This window comes from Stegodyphus dumicola, chromosome X1, assembly GCF_044657685.1.
Source record: "Stegodyphus dumicola isolate Sdum_Otavi_A_Nest chromosome X1, ASM4465768v1".
NCBI lineage: Eukaryota > Metazoa > Arthropoda > Arachnida > Araneae > Eresidae > Stegodyphus > Stegodyphus dumicola.
The window spans coordinates 17,760,992-17,784,476 of record NC_140780.1 but is presented as its reverse complement, the minus strand read 5'-3'; the positions used below and the strand labels follow the sequence as shown (position 1 = coordinate 17,784,476).

General features: G+C 32.4%; 1 protein-coding gene across 2 annotated transcripts in view; it reads right to left on the bottom strand.

The window, feature by feature from the left end:
• Sfxn1-3 (Sideroflexin-1-3) overlaps nt 1–23,485 on the bottom strand; it is an 88,067-nt gene that overhangs the window by 50,556 nt on the left and 14,026 nt on the right. For both annotated transcript variants that reach the window (XR_004757865.2, XM_035357168.2), the window contains exon 5: nt 5,142–5,217. Coding sequence is in view for 1 of the 2 variants with exons in the window: in XM_035357168.2 (XP_035213059.1) it covers nt 5,142–5,217 (76 nt within the window). In the remaining variant the exon portion in view is untranslated. The remainder of the gene's footprint in view (nt 1–5,141; nt 5,218–23,485) is intronic.

Below are 23,485 nucleotides of genomic sequence, written 5' to 3'. Positions count from 1 at the left end.
TTTAGAAGGCTGATTTCTTCAAGAAGGCTGAGATCAAAAAATGGGAAGAATTAAACAACTACAATTAATTGATTTACATTACAGTAAGTTGAACTCTGAAAAGTTTGTGTAACACTAGCCAGTATTTCAACTGACATTATAAAATTAGAATAATTATGTTCTATTTAAGTAAAAAGAATTAAGTGAGCATCAAAAGAGAAAAAAAAAATGTAGACAAAGAATCAGGGACCCTTAGAAAAAATATCACCTGAAGAGAAAAATCAACTAGTAAAGAACGGAATAACCTAATTAAATTTTGATGTGATTTACAAATCATGGTACATTTTGTATTTTAATGCTGAAACAAAAGAATTTTTGAATAGAATAACAAAGTTTTCCTTTATTCAAATAAAACTTGAATGAATTATAAAAATTAAATATTGTGTTCTCCCATCCAGACAGAATATCCAAAATTTCAAGTTTAGTTTCAAACAAGTTCCATTTGTCTACAATTTTTTAATAGAATAGAACAGCAAAAAATTACTTCTGAAATGGTTCATTATGCTCATCATATGCAATATGATTATGATACAAACATAATTACTTAATTAGCATTTATATATTTGTTTCTACACAAGAGTCATTAAAAAGGCTGAAACTCTGACTTTTGATTTCCCTTGCATTCTAGTTATGTGATGAAACTCTATTCTGGAAAACTGATAGATTTTATAATTTCTTTATTTTCTTTTTGAAATTTTGCTTTCTTTCTTCCACAGCCTGATACATTCTCTTCTAATCTATTTACAATACAAATTTCTGCTTGTACTTAAAACTGCATGATTATATAATCCCTTTAGCATTTGAAAGTATTACTTTTCATTTATTCATGTAATCACATACATGTAATTCTATGACAAACAGACTTCTTTGTATTTTCCACTACTATACTAAACCTCATAAATAAAAATACGAAATCTAGAGATGGAACAGTGTTTTATTTTCTCATGAGATAATATGAATTGTCACTTCAGTATACAGTTGTGGTAAGTTACCATGATAAACAGGCAAGTAGACATGTTTATTTTTCAAGAAAGCCCTGCAATTGTCCCAGTTAAGAAATGGAATGCCACTACAGTACAAAATCCATAAACCGCACTCGTCGGGTCTTCAGCGATTCCGGATTAGGGTTTTTTCCGGATTATAGATCATCAATTTAAATCTGGTCAGATGACATGCAGAAATTATACAATTAAAAATATGAAACCATAATTTATGAAATAAAGAGCAATTATGATCTAAAGGGTATCAAAATTTACAAAAAAACAAAACCAAAAAAAAGCTTAATATATGTTTACTTTATTAAACATTTCTTTCAATGTAAGTTGTTTAAGTTGCTTCATTTTTTGTGCTAATACTTTCTCTTTAATTCTATAAACAGACATAATTTCTTGTTCAGTTACAAAGTTCCACTGTTCAAGTCCTGTAATTGCTGTGTCGAGAATACCGACTAACATGTCAATCGAAATTTTTTCGTTTTCAATAATACCTCTGTCAGTTTCTTCACCATCGGAAGCGGTATTTTCTGGATCTAGAAACACACTACAGATTTTGCCACCCGTTAATTGATTGATAATTGGGGCATTGTCGTCAGAATGGAAAACTTCCGTCATTTATTACCGCTTCTCCACATTTCTTTACAAAATCCAATAACTGGAAAATTTCACCTTTAGTTTGCGATGTCTGAAAACCTTCAAATTTGCGGCTATCATCTTCATCATCCTCACCATGAAATATGGTAGTTGGCCATAAATCATGACAGGCATTTTTTAACGTATCTGGAGACACATCTTCCCAATGTGCATGTGCATGCGTAAAGAATACAAAAAAAAGTTTGAGGTCTGGATTATAGATCATTCTGGATAATTGACGTCCCGATTACGGACTTTGTACTGTACTACACATACAATGCATCTTAAAGTGTCCTTGTCTTAAAATTCATCTTAGTGAATGAAAGTGCTGGTTTTCCTTAAACTAATTTTAAAGATGACCATAATAAAAGCAAATATCCATATGCTAAAACAACTATTTCAGTATGTACAAGATTCAGCTCCATGCTAGAAATTCATAACACCTCTCAAAGATATGATTAAATCTGAAAAACAGCATGAGGTACACCTGTGAAAGATACATTGTCATGAAATGCAATTAGCAAGTTATCAAACAGTTTTAGAAAATCTGACAGAATCAAACTGCTATGTGATTTTACTACTTCAACCTGCATACAAACATAAATCTACCATCAGGAATCTGAAAACCAGTGATAGCCCATTTTCGTTAAATAAACTTTTTGCAATGCTCAGTTTTCAAAGGTTAGGTTAGGTTATTCAATTACGACTAAGCCTTGAGTGCTATCTGCCTAAAAGGAGGGATGCCTTCGTAGAGGACTTTCTAACGGAAACTGGCACGTATACACGTTACACATGGGAAAAACCACGAAACACCCATGCAGCCAGCCCGTTCGTGGGATTCGAACCTCGGACAGAACTACCAGTGTTCAGCGAATTTACCACTCGGCCACTGGTGGGCCTCAGTTTTCAAAGGCAAATATATGTTTTGTAACATAAGTAATGTCATCAGAATGCATTCAAAAACTGTATGCTAAGGAAACTACAATCCAGGAAATAATTTTGAAATATTCATACACAGCATGGATAATGATAGCTGAAATTTGTAAATGAACAAACTCAGAAAAACCCTAAAATCCTTTCAAAACCTAAAAAATGAATAAACTCAGAAAAACAGTAGCTTCAGAGTTTCTAAATTATTAAAAAAATTCTGCAGTACATAACGAGAATTTTTGTCATTTTTGTAAGGAAGATTCAGGGCACTTATTGAAGGAGATTTCAGAAAATAGAAACTTATTTATGGAGTATTATTTCATATTTCTTATGAGTAGATCTTTTCTGTAAATATACCTCCATTTAAATTAGGGTGTTACTAATATTCATCATACATCTTCCATTTTCATCTATGGACCATTGACCTAAGAATTTAACCTTTTGCACTTGGTTCTGCGACATCAACAGGTTAACATACCTTTCATATTCCCTTTGAGGAGACACTAAATCTAGCTTACCTCTCATATGTTCCATCTGAGAGGACATTGTAAGTCTAATATACATTCAGATGTTCCCTTTCAAAAGGCATCAGAGTTTACTTGAGCACAACTTCTTCAGAAATACATTTCCTTTACCTTTTCTGTTCAAATGCCATAAAAAATCAAACCAAAATATCATTTTATATCAAACTACGTAAAAAAATATTCACCAGTGTTACAGCAGAAGAGAATGAAGTGAAGTTCATTCTCAGTACGGTCTGAATTCAGTTCGAAGAGATAAGGAGAGTTTGTATACATAAGGCCAATTTGTTTATACTCTCTGCAAGGGATTATACAGTTCCAAAAGGAATAATAAGCAAGTCAAAGAGTGTAACTTACAAGAAATAGGCATCCAGAGCTGAACACATTTCATGTTAAGCTGAACACAGTATGTAATGATACATCCAGAGCTGAACACAGTGTGTAATGATACAAATTAAGACCTGCCCTAAGTTTTACATTGTTTGGTGAATTTTATTCCATAATTTCGTAATACAGTCAAAAGTCGTTAATTCGGACACCCATAATTCGGAATGATCTATAATTCGGACCTCAAAACTAAAAACTTTCTGCGCATGCGCCGTGTTGACACATGCACATAGGCGTTTACGCGTGCGCATATGACCTTTTACGACTGCGCATATGAGTGTGCGCAAGTGCAGAATACGTTTTCACGTGTGCGTTTTATGTATAATGGACGTATAAGCTAAATAATTATCTATTTCAGTTAATGTTGATGATTGCGTTGTTCCTTAATGTTCGAAATGGATCCGGCTTATTATTTTTTGCAGACTGTAAAAGCAATTTTATAAAACTAAGTTTAAACTTTCGATTATATCAAATAGAATTTCCGATAAATATTTGTTAATATGTAAAGGATCTAAAGCGAAAGTATGTTTTGAAATCCGAAATCTGTTTATCAATTTCACGCTGCTCGGCGGGGGGAACGCCGCGGCGGGCGCGTAATGAATTGGAAGTTGATCTGTCAGCACTATCCTTATCTTCAGGGCAGATGTTTTTATTTTATTTGGCTTATAATTCCTTATCAAATGTAGTATTTCATCTCGATGTGCTCCGTCTTTGATATGATTTAAAACAAGTTCCTCGTCATTATAATTTGCTTCCGATAGCAAAGAAAGTGACAGAGGTTATTGAAAACGAAAAAATTTCGATTGACAAATTAGTCAGTATTCTCGACACAGCAATTATAGGACTTGAACAGCGGAACTTTGTAACTGAACAAGAAATTATGTCTGTTTAATAGAATTAAAGAGAAAGTATTATCACATGAAACGAAGCAAAACTTAAACAACTTACATTGAAAGAAATGTTTAATAAAGTAAACAAATAAATATTAAGCTTTTTCTTTTTGCAAATTTTGATACCCTTTAGATCATAATTGTTCTTTATTTCATAAATTACGGTTTCATACTTTTAATTTTAGAATTTCTGCATGCCATCTTACGAGATTTAAACCGATGATCTATAATCCGGAATCGCCAAAGTCCCGACGAGTCCGGATTAACGACTTTTGACTGTATGCAATACGCATGTTCGTAAGCAAGTGCCACTGAGTTGCTAGTAAGTCAGCCACAAGAAAGTTCCAGTTTAAATATTTGAAATAAAAACAAAAATCTATTTTTTCATAATTACACATACATATTCCCCTTTACATAATCTGAATGAAAGTATAATATGCAAAGCAGAAATTTAAAGTTAAAACAATATGCATTAAAAAGTAACTCAGTGAAGAATTTTCAGCTATGATTGCTCAAAAATATTAGAAAACACTTTCCATGGAATACTGATACATCCTCACCATAGAGACATGGTCCGATTATATGCACTTTCTTCAAAACACTGGTGTATCAATATAAAAGGGTGCATAAACTAGTTCAGAGAATAGTATTTTTAATTTCATGCATGCCAAATGAAAAATAACATCTTACAAAATTGACAACTCATGATAACAGAAAAGATTATGATTAAAATGCATAATACTTACTTTTACTAAATTATTTAATCCTAGAGCTGTAACAAGAGCACCAGAAGTGGCAAGAACATAGGAAGTCCCAAGCTGTCTATGAAGATGATTTACATATCAAAATATATTCATGGCTATATAACTAAAACTAATATTAGAATTCTCATATTAAATCACAATTCGGTGCAATAACAATAAACTACAAATTCCATATTATGAATTTCATTTTCATTTATGAACTGCATATGCAGATGCTTTCATGAGATATGGCAGTTTAAAAGAAGATGAATAATGGTAAATCATACTGAAACTACTATAAAGGGTGTTTAAATGAAAAGGTATGAAATGACACTATGAGTGTATTTGAAGTTTTTATTCACAAGTTATCACCATAAGCATGAGTACAACTATCCCACTGTTTCATGAGTTGAACGATTCCCTGTTCCCCAAATTCCTGTGGCTGTGACAGGAGCCAGACTTCCACCGCATCCTTCCGTTCGCCATCCAGGTTTAAGTGCTTCCCTCCGAGGTGTGTTTTAGCGGACTAAACACATGGAAATTGCAGGGCAACTTGTCGGAAACTGCTTCCACTTGAATTTAGCCATTATACTTTGTGTAACCTCAGAGATGTGTGAATGCATATTATCATAGAGCAGAATCATTCCCACCGTGAACAGGACCGGCCATTTGATCTAATGGACTTGTGTAGGTTACAGACTGTCTCGCAGTCATATTATTGTTAATGGTTTTTTTTTTTTTTTTTTTTTTTTTTTTTCCATGCTCGAGGAATTCAATAAGTATAAGTTCTTAGACATAAAAAAAGACAGTGAGCATTGCCTTACATGCTAAGGGCACAGCTTTGAGTTTTTACGCGGAGGTAAAGACGTATGCTTCCATTGCATGCTGTCCCATTTTGTCTCTGGCTCAAACTGATGACACCAGCTATTATTCACCAGCAATCATCCTCTCCAAGAAAGCGGGATCTTCATATCGGAATAGGTGTTACTGTGCATCACACACACAGTTGTTTTTATGGTTCACTGAGCTTCTTCAGAACCCACTGCGCAGACGCCTTCTCGTAACTCAAATTGTCATGCACATTTGTCCACATTGATCCAACAGCCACCATCACTGCCAACATTCGTATTGTGACATCGCAATCATTTCTCACAAGGTCATTTACCTTGTCGATGAGTTCGGCCATGATTACCATATTTGCCTTGTCTGGTGTTGGGTCATCACTCAAACACTCGCAGCCTTCACGAAAATGGGCACTCCCACTTTCTCACTGACTTGTTGAACACAGTCTCCTTGATATATGGTGCCAATGAATATTGATTGGTTTAAACTCTTCCACTGTCAGAAATCTGATAACATCTTGCTGCTTCCCAATTGTCGAATTCTGAAATGTGCTCTGCACATGCACACAACCACAGCGGACACTACATTCACATCCCTAGATATCCCACCATGTTATCCCAAAGCGGCATATTCAAATTTCAACCAGTTTGGTTGTTACGACATTTTGTACCTTTTGGTTTGAACACCCCTTGTACAATGTGCTATTAAAGCAAAAACTAGATTCTTAATCCACTGATGATTCTATACACTCTCCTCTATAAACAGATACCTGAAGTAAAAGATTTATGGTAAATTTTTATCATGTAAATCACATTATAGATGAATTCACCTTTCAATGTGAATTTACAGTGTCTTTTAAAATTTCCTTCAGAAACATAAGACTGGCTTTCCTGTTTGATCATTCCAGTCATGTTTCACCATTTTATATACTTAAAACTTGCTCTTGCAATTGCACATAAAAAGATAGTTAACTCCTGAAGCCATATTCTCAAGGATCACATCTTGAAATACACTGAAAGCTGAAAATGGTCCGTTGAAAACAACTAAAAGGTATAATAATGCACAGATAAAACATATTTTCCAAATACTACTTTAAAACTACATAACTCCTTTCCACTTACTATGACTAATCACAAGCAGAAAATTAGCAGCTGTACTCAATCTAGAATTATTATTCCATAGAAGACCTAAGAATTTTAAAAGTAATGTAATACCAACTTAAGCAACTACTTATGTCTGCTATCATACTGCTCACATAGACACAAACTCTGTAGCAATCACACAGGTATCTATTGTATACTAAACCATTCACTTTCATCACAAATTATCAGCTTCAAATAAGAGAAAAACAGTATATAAATAAATATATTTTTTAAATTTTGCTGCATGTATTTTTATTTACCTGTGGTCAATTGCTATGTGTATAAAAGAGTTGAGAGGTTTGTTACCTTTATTAGATTCTATTTTACTACAATAAGTACATGTAACCCTCCTATAACATGGTAGATGGGTTCCTAAAAATGCTGTGCTGTGTGAAATCGTGTTGCACGAGACTTAGAGCCAGTAAAAAAGGAGGGTTATATTACGAAAACTTTTTAAAAACAATTTTTTTAATTCTACATAAGCAACTTAATTTTTATTAAAAATATAGATGTATGTACAACTAAAAAAATACTATTTTCATTTAATAAATTTCTTCATTGTCACTGCTCAGTGTAATCAACTGAGAATGTTTTTCAAGTGGAGTAGTATTGCCTTCACTTTCAAGTCATTTTAAATTTCTAAGTATAAAAGTAGGCAGTTTTGCAGCCTCTTTTTGAATTTTCGGCTCCTTTCAGCAGAAGGGTCTGGATTCAAAAAAACTGACTCAAGATTTTCAGCTAAGATTAAGTCATTTTTTAATTTTTGTAATGTTAAATTATTAACTTCACAATCTTCATCAGTGCTAGTGTCCTTAGAATCAATTTGATTTACAGCTTTGGATGCAATTTCCATCAAATTCAATTCGTCAACTTCTTCCACTAATAAATCTTGAGTGTCCTCAATAGTCACATCCCCAAAACTTTCACCTCTGACTGATTTAGCAAGCTCTAATGTGCCACCAATTTCATTTTCTGACACTTCAAACACATCTTCTATTTCAACTGAAGAGGGCCATATTTTCTTCCAACATGCATTTGGAAACTAATTTCGAAATAATTGCATTAATAACTGAAAAGATCAGTTCTTTTAGTGACAGAGGTAAGATGTTAACACAGTGCTTGATTGAAAATTTCTTCCCAGCTTCCATTACATTGATTGATTCTGAATGGGTTACGTCTAAAATCCACTATAATGCTCTCCTTATATAACATGTTTTAAAGGTATAAATAATACCTTGATACAATGGTTGGAACTACAAAATAGTGTTAGGCGGTAGGAACAGTATTTTGACATTAAGATTCAAATATTGTGGAGCATTATATAATAGTATTAGAACCTTGAAGTTCACATTTTTCTGCCTTAACCCTTTGACGTGCGCTATATTATTTTTATAATTTTTAACTAAAAAATTCTAGAAAATGAATATTATGATCCTAGAGACAAATAATATATGAATTTAAAAAATTGTGCTCTTGCAAACTGATCTGCAAGTGGTGGTCGCACTGTGAAACCAGCGTGCATCTAGGACTTTGAAATTTACTGAGGTAGTAGGAGAAAAACTTACCTTTTTCTGTATGCATTTTCAATAAATAACCAAATTTGCGAATTTAAAAAAAAGTATGAAAGAATTTTATATGTAAATTTTTTACAAAGTAAATCATCAGAAAAAAATATAAACTAAACATTTATGTAATTTTTCTATAGCAGTGAAAACATAAGAACCTACGTAATAAGGAAAGGACATTTGGATTTATGGATAAAAAAACTCAGTAACGCCAAAGGACTTTTTTTTTTTTTTTTTTTTTTGTGATACTGTTCAAAGCATGTTTTGCCTTTTTGGTACATGCATAGATCCACATTGCACCTTTCACACATGTATCTTTTTATCTTGTTCTATGAGGTTTCTCCCTTGTACTACAAAATGTACACTGCCTGGATTTGCATTTTACTGGTACATATCCAATGTTATTTAGTCTCTTTTCATTCGGAACATGAAATTTGTGGTTTTTTATGTTAATGAGGGGATGCTTGGTCTTTTTGGCTTTGGTACGGATCTGTAGTTTCCCATTTATATTTATTTTATTTTTATTTCATCCCAAAATATTTTAAATTTAAATAAAACTTTTAGAGATTTCTATTTTTATATATAGCAAAGTATAATTAAACCACACAAAATAATTTATAAAAATCACAACATTAGCATAGGAAGCAAGCGTGGTGAGGTCAGAGAAAAATATCTGAAAAAGAAAGACCTTGTCACTCAGCAGGTACATGTATTGTTTAGTAATAAAATAATTGTGTAGTTTCAACGCCCCTTATCTATATTCGGGCAAAAATAAACATTCCTATTTGAATAGCAGTAAACACCATTATGAAGAGCAGTGGTTTCAAGGCACGACCATTGAGCCTCTAGAGCAATGGTGCGCAAACTAGGGGTCGCCAGAAGTTTTTTTGGGGGTCGCCAAATTTTTATGAAATGCATTATGCCTGCATGCTGCATACCATACAGTGTACATATAAAGAGTGAACTCACTGTTTAATTGCAATTTCATGCTGTCCGCTCTTTCTTTAGACGCAAGTTTTTCACTCCGGTAGATAGCACCCTCTTCGCGATAATTTGCCAGTTTTACAGTAAAGCGCCTATTTGACTAGATGTTAACCGCAGGGAAAGGGGAAAAATTCGCTTCCGTGATCAGCCAATCAGATGGCGAGGTACGCAGTGTATCTGATAGTCAGAGTGAAGACGTGAAGTGTTCGCATGAAGTTGTAGCATGTAGCTGTTGGCCTGCAATTTTTTTAGTTTATCCTCAAGTTATATCGTGTGACGTTGTGTAATTATGATTTTTTATATTTTTATCGGGCTTTGCTACTCTTTGTTATCAGGTATGTACTATCATTAGAGAAAGATCTCTGTTAATTTTATTGAATTTCCCCAAAAAAATGATAAAATTTTATATATTATTTTTTATGTGTCATTTGCAACGAAAAATTAGCAAATGAGAGCATGAAACCAGCTAAATTAAAAAGGCACCTGGAAATTAAACATAAAGAACTTCAAAATAAACATGCCGATTTTTTTCAAAGACGAGCTGAAAATCTGAAAATTCAAAGTGCACATTTAAAGAAATTTACAACAATACCTCAGAAAGCATTATGAGCTTCTTTAGAAGTTTCTTATCTAATAGGAAAAACAATGAAACCCCATACAATTGGAGAATCCCTTATCCTTCCTGCAGCAACTAAGATGACATCAATTATGCATGGCAATAAATATGGAAATGAACTAAAAACAATACCATTATCAAGAGATACCGCGTCTCGGCGGATTTCCGAAATGTCACGAAATAACGACTCAGAAGTCATAAAACGCATGCAAAATTCATCTGTATTTGATTTACAACTGGACGAGACTACCGATATTACTAAAATGTCATGTCACAACTAATTATTTACGTTAGGTTTATTTTTAATGAAGATATAACAGAAATGTTTTTATGTTGCAAAAGTTTGGAAGGGAAAAACAACTGGAGAAAAAATATTCGAAGTAATAAATGAATATTTTGAAACAAAAGTCCCTTACCTGGGCAAACTGTTTTGCGGTTTGTACTGATGGTGCTGCAGTATTAACAAGTTTGAATAAAGGGCTCAGAGGCTTAATTCAGAAGGTGGCGCCTCATATGGTATTTAATCACTGTATAATTCATCGGCAAGCTCTTGTTGCATAAGATATGGATGAAGAGTTGCACAACATATAATAAGACGCTGTTAGTTCAATTAACTACATTAAATGCAACAGCCACAACAGCCGTCTCTTTTCAATACTTTGCAATGAGATGAGCTCAACGTATGAGAGATTACTGTTACACACCAAGTCAGATGGATTTCACGTGGGAAAATACTACGACGGATATTTGAGAAATGAAGTGTATATGTTTTTAATCGAAAAGAAACATAGACTGGCAAGTTATTATATCAATGAAGTTTGGCTAGGGAAGCTGAGCTATTTAGTTGATATTTTCGAAAAACTTAATGACTTAAATTTGAGCTTGCAGGGTGAGAATTCAACTATCATAACTTAAGCCAGTAAAATTCAAGCTTTTAAGAATAAGCTTAGTCTTTAGCAAACTGAACTGAATAAAAACAACACCGACATGTTCCCTTGCTTTAACGATTTTATCAAGGAAAATAATATAGATATATTTACATTTAAAAACATCGTTTCCAATCACATTGAAAGTTAAAGGAAAATTTTTCGAGAAGATTCGAGGATTTTCCTGAAAACGATCTTGGTTGGATTCGTGATCCATTTTCCTTTGACATATGCAGTTCAACTCTTCAAATTAGTGAGAAAGAGCAATCGATAGATCTAATTAGTGATCGATCTCTTCGAAATCAATTTAAGACTCAGACTTGCCAAAAATGTTGGCTATCCGTGGAAAAACAATATCCCGTTTCATGCAAGAATGCCATCAGAGTGTTAATACAATTTGCATCAACGTATTTATGTGAAACTGGATTTAGCAAACTAGTTTCAATAAAAACTAAATACCGCTCACGTTTAAACCCTGAAGATGATATGCAAATTGCAATTAGCAACATGTACATCCAAACATCGATGAGATAATTAGAAACTTGCAGCCACATACGTCTCATTAAAGGGCAATTTACTGATTTTTGTGTTATACAAAAAGTATTTTCTTAAAATTATAAATAAAATTAATACGAGCCGGATATGATGATGTTTTTATTCAAAACGAAAGAAATGCGCGAAATATACATCGTATTTGTGAACATTTATCTCTAGGGGTCGCCAAAAATTTCTCTCTACAAAAGGGGTCGCAGTCGAAAAAAAGTTTGCGCACCACTGCTCTAGAGGATTATGAGCATTGAGACACACTGTTGTAGTGGCTCAGTGGTCATGTACTGGTGGACTACCTGTACACAGCATTTGATATCATAATGACAAAACAATTTAGAATTTAACCCGCGGGAAAGCACGTGGGGTGAATCATACCCCAACCCTACATAAAAGTGGAATATTCCTAACTTGTGAAACTGAAATTCTGTGCTGTATTCAGTAGCTGAGTTTCTAGTTGTGGTTGACATTTAGACCCACTTTTTCTTTGCCTGCGTGTTTCAGAAAAAGATTTATCAGTATTTTGTTTGAACCTGGGGTATGATACACCCCATGCGCCTGTCCGCGTAAGTGTTTTTCTGACTGAACATTTAGTTCAGAAATTTATTTCTAGAGTGTAACAGTAAATATTTCTACTCGCAAGTGATTTTAGAGTACTTGACAATAAATTCTTAAAAATTTCTAACTGTGTTATGATAAAAAGAATGATTCCCTATGAATTGCAGATGCAACGCCTGTGAGATTTACTACAAATATTTGAAAGCGAAGAAGATTGCATTTCGGAAACTGAAGATGAAACTAGACTGTTTTGGTTTCGATAAGATAAAACATTAATTCCTAATGTTCCTAAAAAAAGGAAAAACTGTTCTTATGCTTATATAACATTATATAACGGTCATACTATAGATGATACTATTGGAGAAAATAAAACGTCAGGAATTATATGTTTTTATAATATGACTAAAGGAGCAGTGGATACGGGGGATGAAATGTCAGCCAATTATTCAATTGCCAGAATAACCAGGAGGTGGCCAACGGTAATTTTCTTTCCTGCACTGAAGGTTGCTGTAATAAATGCTTGAATTATATTACATTCAACTGCTAATCCACCAACCAGAAACAGAAGTCTGTTTTTGAAGGACTTAGCATTACAATTAATGAAAAAAGTATTAAACAAAGAATCAGAGATTAATACTTTATCAAGAAACTGACGTACTGCATGCAAAACAAAAGCAGAACTTTCGATGAAGAATTAAAACGAATACATGAAATTCGAAATAACTAAGTATGAAAGATGTGATAAATTGCATTTGCGCCAAGGACAGAAGAACGTGAATGCAATGTTTAAAATGTGAAAACATTCTGTGCCAAAAACACATGAATGTATTTCGTTCAAAGTGTGAAGAAATAAAATAAGCATTGTGTATTAGAGATGCAATGAAACTTAGAGGCATGATGTTTATTTTTTTATTAATCTTAACTCTAAGATTATTTTGGAAATTAAGTTTTTTAAACCCAATTATTATTTATGTATTTATAATACACGAGAACAAGAAAAACAGCTTTTAAACTAAATAAAACTATTTTTATCGTATTTTAAATATTTTGGTATGTGATACCCCACGCGCCCACTCTAGTAACTTTTCTTGGTGCAACTTCCGCCGGGTTAAGATTATTAACAAAGAACACAAATTGTTATTCAAACTTTGAAAAAATGCAAACCTTTACATTGGACAAGGATTTGAAAATAAGGCCTTAAATCACATCATTGTAGTGGCCAAAGCCCATAAATAGCAATCCTGCCAGTAATCTGAGAAAGTATAAATTAATCTGTATAATTTTTTGAAGTAATGTATGATCTACAAATGTCAGCAGCTGAAATTAAGAGAAGATTACTTTGCAATAGTGAATTAACAGAAGAATGCGACATGCATGCATTTTCTCAATAAATCTATCGGGAATTTTCGCCTCCCTCCATATATGTTTTCGTGGTGTAACTTTTAGCATGTTTAGCTAGCAATAAGAAGAAAAGCTCGTTTAGCGCTGTGTAAATCAATTATAATTTGCAAATTTCAGCCCACCCAATTATTTTTAAATTGAAATTTAAATAAATCCAGTTAACAATTACATCCAGCTCTAAGTGACAGTATTATTTGTTTTACATGCTTTTGAAAAATGAAAATTTTTTGTAGTTGTCCATGCATGGTGTCCAGATGTTGGTTTTTTCCCCAATAATGAAGAAATTAATTTTTCAATCCTTTTATTTAGAAACAAATAGATTTTTTCTAATGATGAAGGAACAAAAAAAAATCAATCCTTCATTGTTAGTTTCTAAAATATTATTAAATTTTTTAGCTTACAAATATTTAAGTTTTTAAAAAAAAAAATCTAAATAATACTATAGAACAGAATTTCTCAAATGGATTTCCTTGAAATTTTGAGAATCTGGGAGATAAAATTAAGTGAAAAATATGCTAGAAATCATACATTAAAAGTGTAAAATATTATAGACATTTTATATCTAGCCCACAAAACAATGTTTAGGTTCTGCAGTTTTTGCTACACATCTTTCTAACTGTGCTAACAGCTTTGTAACTGTGATACATAACTTGCATATTGCTTTCTAATTGCAATATAAAATCTGCACATTATAATAGTATATTAATACATCTAACTACATAAAAGTTAGTGTGTGTATGTGATTATGGCAAAGCCTCGAGGGCTATCTGCCTAAAGGAAGGGATGCCTTTCGTGGAGGACTTTCTAAGGGAAACTGACTCGTATACACGTTACACATGGGGAAAACCACGAAAACGCCCATGCAGCCAGCCCGTTCGCAGGATTCGAACCTCGGACCGAACTACCAGTGTTCAGCGACTTTACCGCTCGGCCACTGGTGGGCACATAAAAGTTAGAAAACAAGAAGCAAATGGTTACAACACAGTTTAGACATTTTTCACAAATGTCTAGACATATTGCCAGCTACAATATCCAATCACAAATCACAAATGCCAGCTACAATAATTGGTACAAAAATGATTGTTCTAGATCCAGCATAAATACCTGATACCTCTTATAGGCATAGCTTTATTTGAAGGCTTAAAGTGTTGCTCCTACACTTTGCATCAGCTTGCTTAACCAACCAGAAACATAATACAAGACCGAGGAAAATGTTTGTGTAAGATAACAGATTATATTTAGCATATAAATAAATCACTCTATTGTTTGAAAACAGCTTTCTAATTCTGCATAAGAATATCTTTGAAAAGTTATACAATCATCTCCTGATTAAATGGACATTCTCTTAAAAAAGTATTTTATAATCACAGACTAGAGGGAAAATTACTATTACAAACTATTAGAATAAAGCATAATTTCTATGGGAAATACATAAAAGTATAAAATGAATTGGATCACAGCAGTGATAGCAGATGATATCACAATATTTAGAAATTGTTTTCATCCACTCAGCGTACATAAAGTAATTGCACATAATCTGGAAACCATCCATTAAAAATAAAAGTATATTTTTGTAAGTGCTTTATCAAATGTTTGGTGTGAAGTGTAATTAGATGGTGGCAACCCTAATGATACATAAAGCTTCATGAAAAGAATGACTGTTTTATTAAATCCAAAATGAACTATAAAAATAAACACAGATGTAAAAATTTGGAATAGATTTTACCAGATTAATCTTGGATTGTACAGGAGGTGTAAAATTGCCAGTTTCATTCAATACTGCCAAAAACAGATGTGTCTTTTAGTGTAATCACATGCACATGACTTCAATTGAGATAGGAATATACATGGTAGCAGTAAATGCTTATTTTGCCATTTTGCACATAACATCCTAGATCAGAGCCAATAATGCTCTATTTGTAGTTATATATAATGCTCTATCTGCAGGTGTTCCTATCCGGCAGCTGTCATTTTTATCTGCTTATGCAACTTAAAACACAGCACAAAAAATTCTTGGATTGATGCTCATTCTCCCCACTTATCTGAAACTGTGCCATTGTACAACGTTTCATGACATGGTATAAACAGACTACTACATTTGACGGGCGACAGGCACCCAGTCAGAGCAAAGTATCAAACTAAATTGCTAAATCATACGGTGTACACAGTTCTATTCTACACCTATACCTATTAAAATACAAAAGTAATCTACATAAAAACACTGTTCGTTGTACTTCCTAGTGTGTTCTTTTGAAAAATGAACTTATTCTCTACATTTGATTGCTTGAAAACACAGGAAAATTTTTAATACTATTTTATTTCATTATAATATGGGTTATTCATCTTCTCTGTAATTTTTTACCATTCTTGGATTAACCATGCACTTCATCCCTGATATTACTCCAATTAATCAAGAGCCTATGACAGGGTTCATAGCCACATTTTATTTAAAAAAATAAGCACCTATAAGCACTTTTCCAGCACATTTTAAGGAAAAAAAATAAGCACCTGTCTAATTACATTATACATAACTGCATAACCTTAAAAATTAGACTCGTAATTTAAAATATGAGAAATGCAGTATTTATTAAGAGAGAATAAGCATTACCTCAACCATGGAAAATAATTACTTTTTTTTTTAATTTTAAATAACAGTTCAATTTACAGAACGAGTTTACAATGAGAGAAAAAAAAAACTATGCTGAACTAAACTATATTACAAGATTTAATGATGAAATTTCAGTTCAAAATAGAGGAAATAAATAATAATAAGGCATATTTATTCTATTCGCTTAGAACTTAATAATAAATACAATTTACTTTTCCACTCATATTGATATTTACTAATTTAAATCTAAATTCTGAACATTTTCTAAATTTTCATTGTATATCAGTTTTTCCTTAACAGATATTGCAAGCAAAGTAATTTAAGTAAAAAAGAGGAACATTTCTGAAATCACAGATTAGCTTTCTAAGTAATCTAAATTTCGAAGGTAATTTAAGCGAAAATTGGAAGGAATGGAAACAAAAATTCCAAATTTATATGTTAGCGTTGGTGGTATTACTAAATCACCTGAAATTAAACTAGCTATTTTATTGCATATTATTGGTGAAGAAGCACTTGATGTGGTGTGGTGTATTTAATTATGGCAAAGCACACTAGGGCTATCTGCCTAAGGGGAGAGATGCCTTCGTGGAGGACTTTCTAAGGGAAACTGGCTCGTATACACGTTACACAGGGGGAAAACCACGAAAACACCCATGCAGCCAGCTCGTTCGCGGGATTCGAACCTCGGACCGAACTACCAGTGTTCAGCGACTTTACCGCTCGGCACTGGCGGGCCTTGAAGAAGCACTTGAAAAGTTTAATACTTTTAATTTAAGTGAAGAAGATAAGAAGGATGTTGACAAAGTAATTGAAGCTTTCAAAAATTTTTGCATACCGAAAGCAAACAAAAGTGTTGATAGACATATATTTTTCTGTCAAACACAACATATAGGTAAATCGTTTGATGATTTCTTAACCGACTTAAAGAAATTGAGTAGCAACTGTGGATTTGCAGAATTAAAAGATAGTTTAATAAGAGATAGAATAGTAAGTGGAATTATAAATAAAAATCTCAAAGATAGATTATTAAGGGAAGATCACTTAACATTGGAGAAATGTATTAAAATGTGTAAAGCTTCTGAATTAGCAGAACTTCAGCTGAAAACTTTAACTGAAGAAAATAAAATAGAAGCGATCAAACGTAATAAATTTCCACCTTCAGAGGAAAAAAGTCAGCTTTGTAAGAAAAACTATCATGTAAAATAAAAGCAACAAAGTACTAAATCTTCTTCAAACTATCAAGGAAATAAGTACAATAATCCAAAACCATGTAGGTGGAACTTTTGATAAGTTATACAATTGTCCTGCTTATAATAAGATTTGTTTGCACCGTAAAAAGAAAAATCACTTTTCTAATATGCGCACTTATAAAAATGTTAATGTTGTACAGAATAATTTAGAGCATGAGTTACATAACAATGGTAATGAATATATTTTAGTGTCAATAGAAGATACAAATTCATTTTCTAAAAATAAAACAGAATGGTTTGAAAAACTAAAAGTAAACATATCTAAATATTTATTTGTTAAGTTGGATACTGGAGCTCAGTGTAATGTGTTCCCATTGCCTAAATTTAAACAATTAAATTTAAGCGATAAATGTTTGATTAAATCAAAAGTCACTTTAAATAATTACAATGGTACTAAAATTGATGTAGTTGGAAAATGTAAATTATTATGTGAAACATCAAAAGAGGACAAGGATGAAGTAGAATTTCAAGTCGTAGCATGTGATGAAACTGTTTCAGCTATTTTAGGTTTACCTACATTGCAAAAATTAAACCTAATACAAGGATTTGTACAGTAAATCCTGATTCCAAGAAAAAGTTACCAGAATCTTTAAAAGGATATCAAGATTTGTTTTAAGGAACTGGGAATTTAACTGGATATACATATCATATTCAATTAAAACCAGGAGCTGTTGGTAAAATAGAACCCTGTAGGAAAATTCCCCTTAGCTTATTAAATCCATTAAAAAAGGAATTAGTAAGAATGGAAAAAGATGGTATTATAAAGAAAGTTACCCAATCAACAGAATTCGTGAATTCATTAGTGGTAGTAAGGAAAAAGGATGGTAATTTAAGAGTGTGTTTAGATCTTCAGCACCTTAACCAAAATATACTGAGAGAACATTATCACATACCAACCTTTGAAGAAATTTCATCTCAAATGACAAATGCAAAGGTCTTTAGTATTTTAGATGCAAACAAAGCATTTTGGCAAATTAAACTGTTACATTCAAGTTGTGAATTTACTACATTTAACACTCCGTTTGGTAGATATTGTTTTTTGAGGTTGCCATATGGACTAATTTCATCACCAGAAGTTTTTCACAGAAGTTTTAATGAAATTTTTAGTGATTTAGAAGGAGTTCAAATATATATAGATGACTTAATATATATAGATGGGGTAAAGATAAAAAAGAACATGATTTAAGATTAAATAAGTTGTTGGACAGAGCCAGAGAAAAGAATGTTAAATTTAATTTAAATAAATGTCAATTTGGGCTGAATGAAGTGAAATATATGGGACATATATTTTCTAAAGATGGTTTAAAACCAGATGAAGACAAAATTAAGGCTATTCTACATATAAAAGCACCAAAAATTGTGAAAGAATTGGAAAGTTTCCTAGGAATGATTACGTATGTTTCTAGATTTATACCTAATGTATCAGAATTGACATCATGTTTGAGAGATTTGTTGAAAAAACAAGTTATCTGGAACTGGAATGCAACACATGAAAAAGCATTTAGAAGACTAAAAGATGTTTTAGTAAATAAACCAGTTTTACAGTATTATGATATAAAAATGCCAGTAGTTTTATCTGTAGATGCATCTCAAGAAGGACTAGGAGCAGTCTTACTGCAGAATAATTTACCAGTAGCATATGCGTCTAAGGCATTAACAGATACACAGAAGAATTATGCTCAAATTGAAAAGGAAACTTTAGCTATTGTATTTGCCTGTGAGAAATTTCACCAGTATATATTTGGAAAATATATTACTGTGGAAAGTGGCCATAAACCACTGGAATCATTTTTCAAAAAGCCATTAAATAAATACCCTGTAAGATTACAAAGAATGCGTATAAGATCACAGCCATATCAGTTTGAGATAAAATATAAACCAGGAAAAGAACTTTTTATAGCGGATGCATTATCAAGATCATTCACTGATAAAGGATCTGATTTCTTTGAAGGAGACATAGAAGCTCATGTTGGATTGGTTGTAGAATGTATACCAATGTCTAAAGGTAAAATGGAAGTCTTTCAACTGGAAACAGAAAAGGATGAAGAACTACAAGTTTTAAAAAAATTAATTAAAACTGGATGGCCATAGATGAAAAAAGTATGGTTCCAGAACTGGCAAAACCATATTTTAACTTCAGAGAAAAACTATCAGAAGCAAATGGATTAATATTTAAAAATTCCTGTGTTGTTGTAGCAAGAAGTTTACGAAAAGATATGTTAAGCAGAATTCATTATGGTCATTTAGGAGTAGTAAAATGCAAGATCAAAGCAAGAGAAATATTATATTGGCCAGGAATGTAGAAAGAAATTGAAGATTTAATACTGAATTGTCAAACATGTTTAAGTTTATAAAAAGCTAATACTAAAGAACCAATGATATCTAAAGAAATACCTAATGGTTCATGGGAAGTATTCGGAACAGATCTCTTTTACTTTCAAGGAAGGGATTATCTAATAGTTATAGATTATTTTAGCAAATATGTTGAAATTGGACATTTGGAAGATTTGTCAAGTGTAGCAGTGATAAAGCAAGTGAAATCAATTTTTGCAAGACATGGTATTCCGAAAATAGTATATTCAGATAATGGTCCACAATATAATTGCAGGAAATTTAAAGACTTTGCAAGAAGATGGAATTTTGAAACCAGAACTTCAAGTCCAAATTACCCACAATCTAATGGAATGGTTCAAAGACATATTCAAACTGTCAAGCGACTGTTAGAAAAAGCTGTATTTGACAACAAGGATTCATATTTAGTATTACTGGAATATCATAACTCTCCTATTTCAGATGAAATTAAGTCACCTTCGGAATTGATGTTTGGAAGAAAAGTAAATGGATTGATGCCTATAAAAGAGAATTTCGTCCAAGCTAAACGATATGAAGACCATAAACAACATTTATTGAAGAGACAAACCTTACAAAAATGTTATTATGATAGGAATGGATAACCGTTAAAACCACTGAAAAAAAGGAGATCATGTTTACATAAATGAGAGAGGGAAAAAACTAAATGAAAGAGAGAAAATTATATAAAAAGCAGAAAGACCATGTTCAGATAGGATTATAAGAACAGATCGAAGAATTGTAGAAAGGAACATAAGAGACCTTAAAGGAACTAATCAGAAAGAGTTTGGAATACAAAACAACTATCAGAATGAAGTTATAGATGAACCCGAGATACTTGAGAACAGCAGGAGCACTACAAATTTAGATGTTCCTGTAAGTCCTTTAAAATCTAACAGAAGTGTTGTGTCACCAAATAGTAAAAGAGGTATAGTATCATCAAATTTTTCAAATGGACATAACTACATTAATCGATATGGTAGGACTGTTAAGAAACATTATTATTTAAAAGAATATGTTTAATTTTACTACTATTATTACTTTTTATAAAAAAGGGAGATGTTATATATGTAACTGTAACTGTATCTATTATTATCTTTAATCATAACTGTAATATAGAATAGTGGATGAGCAATGCAGAATAAACAATGTTTGTGTACATCTTGGTAATCATCACTGAGCACATACCCAACATATAAAAAAACAACACAGTCAAGGGCCGAAAGTTCATTTATTATGCCAAGCTGCTGGTTCCTCAGTTGGTTTGCACCTGGGCATATTTAGCACTTTCTTTTAATCTTTTAATGGGGAAGGGGGGAACTTAGATATAAGTGCTATTACCCCTGCACTGCCATTACCAGGTGTAATTTGCCGTCTTTTGATAGAATTTCTTGCTTAGTATGAAAATATTATTTGGACTTGTTTTTAAAATTCTAGGCAACTGTTTCAGTTTAGTTTTCTTGTACTTCTTATTTTGAAATCAAATACACTGACAAGCAAAAATTAGTAGGTATACACATGCTGAAAATAAAGCACACTAAATGTCTGCACATGCCATTTCATTTGCAAGGCACTGAATTAATGAAGTATACGATGAGATCTGGGAATTGGGGTATTCTCTATTCTTCAAGAAGAGCTTTTGCATTCTCTTCTGATCAAAAGTTGCTTATCTGGCTCTAAGATGAATATGAACTCATTGGAGAAAAAAACTTTACCTCCATTCAGAGGTCTCCAGTCATAATGGTTCCAGTTTCTCTGAGCCCTGTAACTTTAGAAGGCCATTTGAACATGAACAATTGGTCTATAGGTATACAATACCCATGCAGGAATGTGTCTACAAATTAAGTATGCCAGTGTTCTTGCAACTGCCATTAAAAGTTGTCTCTGCAGCTGTGTAGTACTTTGATACCTGATCCATATGGTCATTATTTACAAATAATGATCATCATCTGGAATGGCAGCTCATGAACAACCTTGATCAATGATGTTGAACTCTTCCCATTTCTTGGAACTAAATCAATAAGCATGCAATTACACTTCAGCTAACTTCAATGGCAGATATAATGATCCATTAGCTTTGAACAACTTCCTGTCTTCCACTGGTTCACCACACGAACTCTTTGAATAATTGCATTGATTAAGCATTCTAGTATGTGACAGATGCAAAAAACTGCTTTTTCTCCAAACAAGCTATACATGAATACAGTTCTGAAAGAATATTCTTTTTCTAGTTTACACCATTTTTGCATCGATGCCAATTTTGATGTCAATTTTATGTCATTATTGCTGATCTGAATTTCAATTGGTTTATACAGCAGTCTTTCCATAATTAAGAGGCTCAGCAGTGGTTGAGCATAAAAGTTATGGAACACTGGTAGTTCGGTCCAAGGTTTAAATTCTGTGAACGGGCTGGCTGTATAAGCGTTTTTGTGGTTTTCCCCATGTGTAACGTGTACATGAGCCAGTTTTCCTTAGAAAGTCCTCCATGAAGGCATCCCTCCCCTCAGGCAGATAGCCCTCTAGGCTTTGCTATAATCACATAAACCAAACCAAACCTTTTCATCATTAGGGAGGATTTAGAGACTCGGTTATTATGAATAATCTTAAAAAGATGCTAGGAAAGTTAGGAAAATAGGTAAAAAAACACCAAAATATAGTTTTTTTTAATAATGTGAGTTTATAATTAATATATATTATATATATATATATATATATATATATCAGGGTTTCCCTTCAAACAGAAGAATGAAATTCCCTGAATTTTCCAGGCGCATTTCAAGAAATTTCCAGGCTATCTGTGTAGTGCACATTGGTTGTGCTGAGGGTAAATTCATTGTGGTACCACTAGAAAACACAAAAATTTACCAGTTACATACGACTTTATAATATATATATATAATCACCTAAGTATTACTTTTATAACTATAGTAGGAGCTGTTTCCTCCACTACGGACTGAGATTAGAATCTGCCCAAACGGAATATTTAAAAATGTCTTTTCTGCAGACATTTTGCGGCTAAAGGAAGAAAGAAATCTATTTAATGATATTTTTAAATAAATTCAAGTATTTAATATTTATTTAGCAGCATACATAAGCAAAAATATGTGAACTAAATTTTGTGATGGTATGCCATATTACTGTTAGAATTCGTTTCACAAGTATGCCAGAGAAAACTGTTTGAAATCTGAAACCATTATTATCAAATAATAAATAAATTTAGAAGGAAGAAGATAACAAATAACATTAAAATAAAGTTAATTACTTAAGGAATAAAAACTGAATTACAAAAATCGACAGCATTTTGGCGAATATAGATATATTAAATGGTTAGACAAGATGGCTGATTAGTCTTTTTATTTTTCTGGAAAATGACAAATAAGGCATTTAAGAAAGAGGAAAAGGTTTAAAAGATTTAATTTTATATGAGAAGGGGGATTTACTTTCGTTCAACATGCACTGCACATGCGAATCTCTGGATTCTTAAGGTTACTGGAAACCAAAGATAACTTGCTTTGCCTTTCTAAAAGACAATCTGATTGCTGCTGCGAAAACTGTATCT